Here is a 12,788-nt window from a genome sequence, read left to right as displayed (position 1 = left end):
TGGGCTGGGAATTGCTCTCCTTAGTTACTTTTAGAAACCAGCTGAGATTCCCGTGCAGTTGTGGCCCTGGTTTGCACTCCTGGGTTTGTTTTTGCCACATGTTAAGAAGAAGGACTAACAATCCTTTGGTCTTTTCTGAGTCTCACTGTCAAAGGATCAGATCCTAAGTGTGTGATTTCACAGTGCAGCTGTTGATATACAGCACTGTTATTATCTGCTCCTTCCAGATGGTTCCAGAGGATAGGCGCCTTGCAGCTGCCATCGTCCTAGTAGTATGGGTCTCGGCCTTGGCGTCATCTTTGATTGACAACATTCCGTTCACTGCTACAATGGTGAGTTGTACATTTCTGTGGGCTTGAGGACTTGCCTTCTGCCTGTGCACACTCTGGGTGCCTTTCTTTCCTAAGAAGGCAGAGTACAAAACCAGCCCTTTCCCACAATCATGGTCAAGATTATAAAATGTGGGAAGATCCAGGGCAGCTGGGCAGGGAGCTCTGAGAGCCCAGATGGCAGGCTGGGAATCAAAGGTCTGCAACCAGGGTGGACAGTATACCATGATGATTGGCTACTTTAGGGTTAACCCACCCAAGATCTGCTGCCTCTCTCACAAGACTGTTTTTTTTTTTTTAAGAAAAATTTGAGACACCAAGACAATCTCTTCTATATTTCCTATGAACATAGAAGCTATTCTAATCAGCTGTGTGACTTTTGGTGCTTGTCTTCGGCAGGAGTTTTAAGTTTCTTTGTGGTCTTGACCCCCATCCAAGACCAGAAGTACCCACCACAAGCCTCTTATAGGGCGGATGAGCCCTACTCCTAGGGTAGTTCTGTGTCATTGTTTCTGAATTCTGGTGTGACAAAGCAGGATCAGAGGTTGCATACAAGAACTGGGGTCCTGTCACAAACACCTCAGGGCCCAGGAGTGCTGGACACAGGGACACAAGCCTGGTGAACCTTCCTCATGGCAGGGCACTAGATGGGGCAGTCCTCTCTGGTGTTCTTGTGACTGGGCCCCCTCTGTTCCCTATGAACAGTTCATGTCAGTGGGCTCCCAAGACACTTTACCAGCCTGTGCATATTGGGAACAGTGAGACCCTAAGGGGAGAGCAGGAAGTCGGGCAGTGTGAGGAGGGGGTGGGCTAGGCTTACGGTGGCTTCTCCAACCAGGACCCACCTTGGGTGGACTTGGTAATCTGCATCACTCCTAGTCTGGGATTCACAGTTTCTGTTCTCCTTCTAAGGCTAGAGGTCAGTAATACTGAACTAACTCTGTGGCTATTGTGATTTCTTCATGAATTGCCAAGGTAGAGATATCACATAGCTATTGTCACATGTCTCAGTTCCAGGAGAAAAAGCAAAGTACAGAACAATATTTAGAGTAATTGCTTTCTGTGTAAGAAGGGGGAGAGAAAACAAACACACACACACACACACACACACACACACACACACACACTCTCACACACACATACACACACATCCCATTGAAGGGTAAACAAAGCCAACTTTTAAAATGCTGACTTGAACTCCTAATTTAAAAGACAGAAGTTGGCAGATTCAACAACAAACAAACCCCCAAAAAAAAACAAAAATAAAGAGCAGGTTATGCTAAGTGAAGTTAGCCAATCCCTAAAAAACAAATGCTAAATATCTTCTCTGATATAAGGGGGGTGACTCAAAACAGAGTAGGGAGGAAGAGCATGAGAAGAAGATGACCACTAAACAGGAAGAGAGGTGGGAGGGAATGGGAGGGAGAAGGGGAATTGCATGGAAGATGGAAGGAGACCCTCATCGTTATACATAATACATATATGATGGTGTGAAGGGGAAGAAAAAAAAAGAGAGAGAAATGTGTCACAGTAGATTGGGTAGAGAGAGGTGATGGGAGGGGAAGGGAGGGGAGGGGGGATAGGGAAAGCAGCAGAATACAACAGACACTAGTATTGCTGTATGTATATACGTGTCTGTATAACCAATGTGATCCTGCAACCTGTACACGTAGAAAAATGAGAATTCATACACCATTTGAATCAAATGTATGATATGTCAAGATCATTGTATTGTCATGAGCAACTAATAAAAACAAAACAAAAAAACACAGAAACAAACAAGACCCAACTGTACACTCTTTAGGAGAAACACTTTAAATATAAAGACAAAGACAAGTTGAAAGGTTATAAAAATCATAGGCAAAACAAACTTTAAGAATATTACTTGAGATCAAGAAGGGCATGCTGTTCCAATGAAAGGGTCAGTTCATTAAGAAAATAGCAATGTTAACTATGCATGCATTTCATTACATAGTTCCCAGGTACCAAATCAAAAATCAACAGAACTGATTTTCAGCACAGTTATCTTTAGGGCATAGGTCTCTCATTTGTCACTTTCATAGAGTTGGAAGCTATCTTCCCTGAGCCTACTATTTTGATTTTTAGAGTCTTCCCATGCTGTCAACAATAACCAGTGCATTTTCTGCTTTTCATTACCCTATAATATCCAAGTACCATGGCCACTGCATAAACAAATGCCTTGCTTTCAACCTGTGCCTTATCCAAATGAACCACAGGTAAAAGGTTCAAAAATTTCAATGCCATTGTTATCACACACACACACTTCTTGTCATTAATAATCAGGTCCCCAGTCTTCAACTGGGGAGTAGTCAGCTCCAAAATTCTGTTCAAACCATCTGCTTTCTAGGGCCACAAATATTATCAACTGTCTTAGTCTTGAGTTTTCCAGACAGACAAGGCCGAGGCAATCCCAAGGAACTGCAGTGTGAGGAGTTGGAGAGTTAGCCAGGGAAGAGGGTGGGTGAACTGGGGAAGTCATTTGCAGCTGATCTCTCTGAGCAGATTGGTACTATTTGCTTCTCAGCACAGTGTGTCTAGGAGGGGAGAAGAAAATTGATTAACTGTCTCACATCTCCATGGGTCAGAGCTTGGTCTTGGGGTTGTACTTTTGGGGACATCTACTGGGGACCTGTGTTGTGTCCCACCTCAGCATCAGCAGGTGAGCCTTCTGGACATGAAGGAAGAATCACATAGTATGGAGGAAAAGTGCCATCAAAGTGTGCATGTGCTGGTGATCAGAGCCCATGAAGAACTGCCTCAGAATAGTGCCGCAGTCTTGGCTGGGCACAGAATCACGAGCCACTCAAGCAGGAACAAAACTTTATTTTGAAAAAGCTGCCAATACTCCGTAGGCGCCGGCAAGCCAAACCCGGTCCTCCCACACGGGCGTCTGCCGGAACCGCGCGTTCCCCCGGCACGGGGGGGGGGGGGCGGACCTCCCCCGGAATTTCCTCCTACTATCCTTCCCCAACCAATGGGAACTCTCCAGGAGTCCCGTAACTTGAATCCGGTAGCAGGCCAAGGTGAACAGCAGGAGCACAATTTGCATATGAATGTAAATCTTAACATAATCATATAATCTCAGTGGCTAGCTGGCGTCACTTTACAAGCAAAGGTGCCATGCATCATTTATCTGCTTGTGGCTCCTAGCATCTGCCCCCTTCTGTTTAATTAAGCAACAAGCAATGTGGCTAGGGACCGTGCCTGGTAGGTTGTCCAATTCAACATATGGTTCTTACCCGTCATGGGGGAACTGACCTTTAGGCGTCAGCTTCCTGTCTTAGGTTGAATCCACTGTAATCAGATCAACCCGTCACTGACTACCGGTCCAGCATTCAGCCATGCTTGTGGATAGGCCTATGCACCAGTGGGGGGGTGAGGTTCTTGCCTCACCTCTGTTGGCCCCCAAATTTAGCCTTGGTGCCAGTGGGGGGGTGAGGTTCTTTGCCTCACCTCTGTTGGCCCCCAAATTTTAGACCATCACTAGTAGAAGGGAGGAGGATACAGAAATGCCACGACACCAAGCCAATTGATGGCTCCTTTGGAAAAATTGCGTCACTGGTGACACCATCAGCAAAGAAATGCCAGCAGTACCACAATTCGGTGCACCAGATGATATTTCACAATGTATGCAACTGATATATAGTCCAGGCAAGTTCTGCAAGCAGTTCAAATTGGAGGAGTCTATCAATATGTCCATTTCCTCCCAAAGTAAATCAAGTCCTTGATTGAGCATTACTTGTTGAGTTATATTCATTGATGCATCAGTTTATACAGTTTACTGTGATAGCTATCATAGAAGCTGTAGTTTGGTTTTATCTCAGTCTTCACCGGAATTGGGATGGAGATGGAAATTCTGGCAATGATGCTAAAGAGACATTATCCTGAACAGAATTATTAAATATAATGAAAAGGAAAGGTGAAAGTAAACAAACAGATCTGTTAAACTCCTTTCAAAACAATCCTTAACAGCTGTTTACCTAATTTAAATTAGTAAACAAACAGATCTGTTAACCATCTTTAAAAACAATCATTAACAGCTGTTCACCTAATTTAAATTAAACCATATAAATCACGTGAATAAAGAAAAAATTCGGATCCATTTTTTCATGAGCGCTCCTCATATAAGAAATATGGACATACACACATACAGACATACAACACAAAACAGAAGTGTGCACATAACATACAACACATAAGACAATAGTAAATAAAGGCCTTGTAGCTATACCTAGGTGAAATCTCCATTGCAATGTTTAAAAACTCCACAGTCAAAAAATAAAACACAGTCAAAAAATAAAACTGATCAGAAAAACATTAACCTAGGTTTGTATGAGCTCAAAAATAAAATAGAACTTTATGATGTGGGAAAAATGCAATAATAAAATAGATATTGAAAAAAAAAAACACCTTGGTTAATCACTGTCACAGATGTAAGAATAGCCAAGCTGGAGCTCTGGATGTCAGCTGTTATGGATTTGAGTCAAATCATCTTCTTTTTCTGTAGAAATTGTTTTAGTTAATCTCTCTGGAATCCAAATCGGTTGCTGTTCATCCTGTGGGAAAACACAGACAGTGCCCCGATTCCAGACTATCACTGGATCCGGGCCTTTCCATTGTCCTGTTAGAATATCTTTCCAAAGTACCTTAGGCTTATGTACATTTTTTGGGTACAAATGTCTTTCCGCAGCACTAAGTCCCGATGAATCCAAATTTAAAAAGTTTAGAGTAAAAAGGGTTATTTTAAGTTTATCTTTGGGGGATATATACCCCTTTCCAGAATAGTGCCTGGGAGGAGCCTGATTCAGAGTATCTATAAAACTCAAACCAATGTACTTAGATGTGAAATGTTGAGTGTTGTCTCCCTGAAGTATGGAAGAAGACAAAACTGTCTGTGGGCACCATTTCTATCAACCATGTCCCGAGGTCAGTGGCAGTGCAGTGAACCCAGAGAAGAAGTAAGAACTACAAGGATTAGAGAGGAAGAAATAAAACTGTTGCTCTTTACAGAGAGTATGGATCTGTGTGCTTACCTCAAAGGGATCTATCAATTGAGAATCCAAATTATTTGTTCCTTTATCAGGGACTCTGGAGTTAAAAGTCAGTTAAGAATCAGCCGTATATTTTATCAGGAACAATAAACTAATAGAAAATGAAATTTTTGAAATAAATATCATTTATAACCACATCAAAAAAGAATAAGAATAAAAGGAAAAAACCTGAGGGTCCCAGTTTTGGCTCAGTGGGCTTCAACTCTCTTGATACTAGCGAAGCTTCTCTTAGATGAGCCTTTAACCCAGAGACAAGATCAGCTTATGCAATTATCCTGTTCCCAGATAAAGCAAAGTGCCCTAGCCATGCAAGGCTGGGTGGTGTGGTCACAGAATCCAGGTTTTTGTCAGTCTGTGTTAATCAGATTTTGGAATTGTGTCAAAATACCCAAGAAAAATCAGCTTAAAAGGAAAGAGATAGAAGTCAAATTATCTCTGTTTGCTGATAACATGATCTATACTTAGAAGACTCGAAAAACTCCACCTGAAGACTGAAGAAGAGCTGCTAAACAAATTCAGCAAAGTAGCAAGATACAAGATAAACATACAAAAATCAATAGCTTTTTTATACTCCTGTAATGAATCCACTGAAAAAGAAATCAGGAAAACAATTCCATTCACAGTAGCCCCCAAACAGTTGGAAATAAATCTAACTAAAGAAGTAAAAGAACTCTGTAGTGAAAAAGTGTAGAACACTGAAGAAATAAATTGAAGAAGACCTCAGAAGATGGAAAGATCTAGAATGTTTCTGGATTGGCAGAATTAATATTGTAAAAATGTTCATATTTCCTAAAGTGAGCTACATATTCAGTTCAATCCCCATCAAAATATGAATGACATTTTCACAGATGTAAAAAAAAAAAAACCCTAACATTACATGGATCCAGTCGTGGTGGTTCACACCTGTAATTCCAGCTACTCAGGAGGTTGAGGCAGGAGGATTGCAAGTTTGAGGTCAGCCTTGGCAACTTAGCGAGACACTGTCTCACAATTAAAAAAGCAAAACCCAGAAAACAGAGCCACTGGGTTAAATTTCCAAAGCCACTCCTCCCCACACTTCCAAATTCATTGGAAGAATGAAAGACCTAGAGTAGCCAAAGCAATACTGAGCAAGAAAAGTGAGACTGGAGGTATCACGGTATTGGATCGCAAACCATCCTGGTAACAAAAGGTTATAGAAGTGTGGTAACAAAACTACCATGGTATTGGCGTGGCATAAAAACAGACATGAAGACCGAAAGAGTAGAATAAAAGACACAGAGACAAATCCAGATTGGTGTAGTCATTAAATCCTTGACAAAGCTACCAAAATCATACACTGGAGAAAAGATAGCCTTTTAAATAAATGGTACTAGGGAAACTGGATACCCATATGTAGAAGAATAAAACTGTATCTTTATCTCTCACCATTATGGTTGGAACATGAGGTCTTCCCCCAAAAGCTCCTGTGTTCATGTAGCAGGTGAAATCATTGGATTAGGAGAGTTGTGACCTAATCTGTGGATTAACCCATCTGATAAATTAATAATTTGAATGGATTAACTGGGTGGTAACTGTAGGCAGATAGGGGGTGATGGAAAGAGTGGGTCACTGGGGGTGTGCCTTTGGGATTTATATTTTGTCCCTGGTACCTCACACACACTCTCTCTCTGCACCTGGCTGCCATGAGGTGACAGCATTCTTCCTCCATGCCCTTCTGTCATGATGCTCTGCCTCATCTCAGACCCAGAGCAATGGACTTGGTTGATTGTGACTGAACCTTTGAAATTATGAGCTCAAAATAAACTTTTTCTCCTCTAAGTTGTTCTGATCCCAGCAATGAAAACCTAACTATCACTTTCACCATGCACAAAAATTAACACAAAGTGGATCAAATACCTAGGAATTAGACCAGAAATACTACAACTGCTAGAAGAAAACATAGGGTCAACACTCCAACATATTGATTCAGGGGCTCCCAAATCTCAAGAATTAAAATGAAGAATCAATAAATGAAATGGCACTAAATTAAAAAAAAACTTCTACACAGCAAAGATAACATGTAAGAGTGTAAAAGGAGCCTGCAGAATGGGAGAAAATCTTTGCCAATTACTCTTCCACCAGGGGATTAATATCCAGAATACATAAAGAACTCAAAAAACTAAACACCCCAAACACAAATATTAATATATGTGATGGAGTTTTATTCAGCCATATAAAAAAATGAAATTAAGACATTTACTAGTAAATGAATGGAACTTGAGAAAGTATCATGCTAAGGGAAATATTGCAGACTCAGAAAGTCAAAGACTGAATATTTTCACTCCTTTGCGAAAGCAAGAGAGAGATTTATAAAAAGCAGGACAGGGAGAGAATAAAATGAAAATAAAAAGAATAGTAGAGAAAGGGGATAGAAGGGTGAGGCAGAGAGGTGGGTAAGGGAAGCAACTACAGAATGAAATCGACCAACTTATGCTGTATGCATATATGAACACATCACAATGGATTTCACTTTTATGTATATTTATAATGTACCAATTAAAAAATAAAGATAAGACCAGTAAAGAAGAGGAAGGGGATCAGCAAAGGGAGAAGGGAGGGAAAGAGGAAGTACTGGGGATTGAGAATGAGCAAACTGTATTAATTTTAGGGAATCAGAGGATAGTACAACAAAAATGGTAGTCCATCCTCATCTGCAGGGGGTATATTCCAAGATTCTCAGGGGATCCCAGAAACTGCAGATAACACCCAGCCCTATATATGCTATGTTCTTTCATATATGTACCAATAATAACACTAATTTATAAGTTAGGCACAATAAGAGGTTAATAACAATAACTAAAAATAAAATAGGATAATTATAGCAATGTACTCAATGAAAGTATTTGCAAAACTTACAAGCTGTTTATTTCTGGAAGTTTCCATTTAATATTTTTAGATCATGATTGACCTGGGATAACTGAAATTGTAGAAAGTGAAACCAAGGATAAGGGGGCACTTCTGTGTTCAAATATCTACCTCCAAAATGGAATTTGAACTTTTTATCTTGTTTGCCTCAGGATTTCTCATTTTTTTAAAAAGTAAATGGCCATGCAGTGGACTTGGGTGTGCAGATATCTCTTGGAGGTCCTGATTCCAATTTTGTGTGGCTAAAAGACATGGTCTGTAGAATTTCACACTCAGACCTGGCCTAAAACACACTTTGACCTAGCATGGAGTCAGCTTTGCTCTAGCCACATGCATTAAAATGCTGCATATCAACTTATGCATATTGTTGCTGCTTTAGACACTCGATATTTGGTTTCCCTCCATGCTGACACATATAAGCCCAAACCTCCCCTTAGTCTCTTCCACAAAATGACACCAAATCAATGGATATAATCCAAATTTATGAGGGTAGATCTCCTGGGAATGGGGAGATGGAAACAATCCTCCTCACTGAGGGGAGACAGAGAATGTCATATTTATCTATAACGAGTTTTATTTCTTAAAAGTAAAATAAATAGAAAGCTCTAAGGCAAAGCAGATAAGATATTCAAATTTCTTCAAGTGTCTGTGAGCAGAGTTTTATAATACAAGCAGTTGTTGTGTAATTATGTCTTGTCTAGGTTTTTCCATTGCTTTTGTAATCAATCTTTCTGGTGAAGCAGATCATTTTATAAACTGATCATTTTTGCATTGTATGCTTCATGATCATATTAGACACTGAAGTTCATTACCAATGTAACTTCTCAGTCACTGGTTTCTATTACATTGTGTAAGGTCTTCATCTCTGCTCAGAGCTTCTGCTCACTTTATCTTTTTCCAATCTTTTATTTTCAGTCTTTTTTGAAAAATGATTTTTTAAAAAAAATCTTTTTTCAGTTGCATTTTTTAAAGCAGTAGGCAAATAGATTTTTAAAATTTCAAGCAGATAATCTTAGCAGGTAATGATTTTATCCCTAATCTTTTAGTGGGGAGTTATTTTATTTTTAATGTACATATCAGTATCTGCATTTTAATCTGTAACCAAACACTAAGGCTTCACCCCTTGGTGAGTGCAAAGTCAATAAACACACTTGAAGATAAAAGAGCAAAGAAAGGTTTAGTACTTGTCTAAGTAAGGAGAGCCCTGGGGAAACAAAGCAAGAGAGTCTCTCTTTTAAAGAAGGCAAGGGGGCATTATTAGGGAAACTTATGCATATTCATATTGGAAAAACTCATCCTTGCAGATTGAGGCGGGCATATTCCTGAGCATGCTCAGTTTGAGATTTTGCTTCTCCTTACATCACAGTTTCAAAAATGGCCATTGGGAATGCCTCCTGGGCAGAGAACTTAGCATTATAATGAAACTTTGCTAGTTCACTCTAGGTCACCTAGAAGGATGATTTAGGAGGACTCGGGGGATTTTGACTGGTTCCTTGTAGTTTTCCCTGGAGGACTTTATCTGAAGCAAAAGAACAACTTGGAGGGATGGCAATAGTCATTGGAAAGGACAGCAGCCTCCTTCCTTGCAAGCACAGATGCTTGTCTCTAAAAATTCCTGCAAAGCTGCAGCAAACAAATAAACAAAAACTCTTTTAGTTAGTTTAAGAATAAAAGGAATTTTTCTAGGGATGGTACACAGTTCTTGGAATTTCTGAGAATATCTCAAGGACATGATGGGAGTGGGGGGTGGGGCTGACTCAGGAAGTCTCTGGATCCTTCTGGCTTGAGAGTGTGGGCTTACTGTCCCCAGTGAATGTGGGACCTCTGTCACCTTGCCCTGATGTGTCTTGCTTGTCATATCCCCTCCTTCAAATTCTCGAAACCAGCCTCTTGAGCAGGTGTTCCTGATTGGAGGAGCCCATATTCCAAGCTGCAAGGGAAGCAGGGAACATGAGTTTTCCATTTCTGCCTGGGGAGTTCTTCAAACCTAGGAGAGGCTTCAAATCTTCCTTCTATGCTTACTTCAGTGCTTTCTCCTCAGTGTAGAGCCTCAGTTTCCTCTGGGGTCCCATAGTACTCTGCACATAGCCACGAAGTTATTCACTAAGATTATTGTCAAGAGATTCTGCAACTCTCTAGGAACTCTATCAATTCATGTCTGTATGGTCATTCACTAGCACCATGCCTAGCATAAAGAAGATATTTAGAAAGTGTTTGCAAATGGTTAAAAAATGAATTAACTAAAGTAAATAAAGTAGGTTAATTTTTCTAAAGTAACTCTTTGCTCCTCCCCACCCCTCCCCACCAGCCTATCATCCTCTGGCCACTCTGTTATTGAGGTAGTTGTCACCCTATCGCTTCACTGCGTCTCTCAGAGTCACAGACACCACCTCTGCCTGTCCTTCCTGCCAGGCCTCCTGATCATTGACATGGAACTACTTTCTTTACCATGGTGCTAAGATCTCTTGTGCCTTGGTTTATGTGGTTCTTTTCTACTGGTCACAGCTCTCCCTCTCAACTCTTTCCTTCCCTTGCCTGGAGTCAGTCTCACTATGCATAACCCTCTATGTTCCTCCAGTGGGAGGTGGTGGTCCTGGTTCCAGATTCATCTTCCCCATGGAAGCCACTGGGTGGGACAATCACCCAGGTGCAGCTGGGTGCATGCATCTACTCATCAGCTGCTGGGTGCACTGGTTTGTGATGGGCACTTGGAAAGGGCTGGGAATAGAATGGGTGTTTTGGGACCATGAGCATTGGAGACAGGCCATTGTCTGCAGGTGCTCTCTTCCCCAGGGCCACCTGCAATTAATGTGAGTCTGTGTCCCTGGGGTTCCAACTTTTCATTATCTTCCCATCTTGTGGATGCAGGGGGTCCTGCCCATGCCCCCATTCATGTGGGGCAACAGATACAGTGATATGAATGGGAGATGACTTAGGTTTTCTGCCTATCGAGGGTCCCCTCTGACCAGGAGGATCTTCACTTTGTGTGGTTGTAGAGTCTTCTGACTCAGGACATGATGTAGAGGGTACATGGGCAACAAGAGTCTGGCTCATACCTGAGACTTTAGCAATCATGCATGTCCCCCACTTCCTTCTGCCCGAAAAATGCAGTGCCTCATCCTCACCATTGAAACCTTCATGATCTGGCCTGGCACACCTGGTACTCAGGCATCTGAGGTTATGCTCTAGGGCGTCTGATTTCTTGGACTATCCATATGGTCAGCTCCAACCAAACATTTCTTTGAGTTCTGATTTTCTCTGCAAACACTTTGGAGGCCCACTCAGGGTTCATCTGAGGAATGAACAAGGAGACCAAAGAATACACTGTGAAAATCCAGTGATAGAGACCGATTCACCTGTTATCAGACACACAGCTCAGTGACTCAGCCTCCTGACCCACAGAGATGCCTGTGTTCTAGCCCCGTCTCAGTCAGCTGTGCCAAAACAGCTCTGACCAAGGTGATTTGCCAGGTCAAGAGACACTTGTCCATGGAAATTTCAACATATATGAAAATGACACAGGGTCATAGAGCTGGCAAATGCAGTAACCATTTCCAGTGACTTAAATGCTGGCAAATGTGGGTTGAGGGAGAGCTGGTGAGAGTTGGGGGCTACCCTTGATGAGGAGTGCAGCATCTGCTTGGAAGGGATCTTTCATGAGGAAGGTGTGTTCATGTTATTTTATTATTTCAGGAGTGTGAGCTTAAAGAGACAACATGAAGCCTTTTATTCTTTGGTGTGGTATCTCCAAAATGTGACTTTAGTTTGGGGTTTTTCTTCTAAATCCATGTTGTCAGCTTTGTTCTGAGAGCTGCAGTTGGAACCTCAGTTCACGTTCATTTGTGATATTTCTTTTCTTCCAGTGGTTGGGGAAGAACGCCAAATAATTTGGGTAATCCAAAGACAATTCATAACTGGTAGGATCCCACCAGGGGATTTTTGCTTATCTCACCATGTCTAGAGAAGAAAGAAACAGATTGCAGTTGGGTTTATCTCTCTAAATCAGCTAGACAGGACTTCAGTGAATCAGAACAAAGCCATGTCATCAGTGGTGGTGGTGGGGAGGGAGGAGCAGGGCCTTTGTGGATTAGATTTACTCTGTTGGGTTTTCCTTATATCTCTGTCTTAGGCTCTTCCTTTTATTTTTATTTTGCTTATCTTTAATGGTGACAAATAAAACAGCAGTATTAAATCCATTTAATTTTGATATTTCATCAATATTTAATATAATCGGAGCAGACACAGATATTCTGAAGCCGGCAGCTTGGAGCCCCTCTGGCCCTTCCCTTGTGCCACGCTTAATCTCTCTCATGCTTGGGACAGGCAGAAGGCCCAAGGGGCTGAGCTGATGGGAGGCATTGGGGTCTGGGGGCAGTGGCTCTCCATTGATTGATATGGAAACATTTCAGTATTTTATCACCTATTTCTATGTAGGGAAATTCCTGTCCCATCCACCTACTTCTCCTTTCTTCTCTTGTCTTCAGTTGAGAAGGGAGCTGTG

General features: G+C 41.5%; 1 protein-coding gene across 1 annotated transcript in view; it reads left to right on the top strand.

Moving 5' to 3' along the window:
• The window catches only part of OCA2 (OCA2 melanosomal transmembrane protein), a gene marked incomplete at its 3' end in the record, with an annotated part of 367,555 nt that overhangs the window by 253,155 nt on the left and 101,612 nt on the right, over nt 1-12,788 (top strand). Inside the window, exon 21 of the mRNA XM_081289957.1 lies at nt 228-332. Within this exon, the coding sequence (XP_081146083.1) occupies nt 228-332 (105 nt within the window). The remainder of the gene's footprint in view (nt 1-227; nt 333-12,788) is intronic.

The sequence above is a fragment of the Spermophilus citellus genome (genome assembly GCF_964194105.1).
Source record: "Spermophilus citellus genome assembly, chromosome: 4".
Taxonomy (NCBI): Eukaryota; Metazoa; Chordata; class Mammalia; order Rodentia; family Sciuridae; genus Spermophilus; species Spermophilus citellus.
This window is presented reverse-complemented; position numbering and strand designations above follow the sequence as displayed.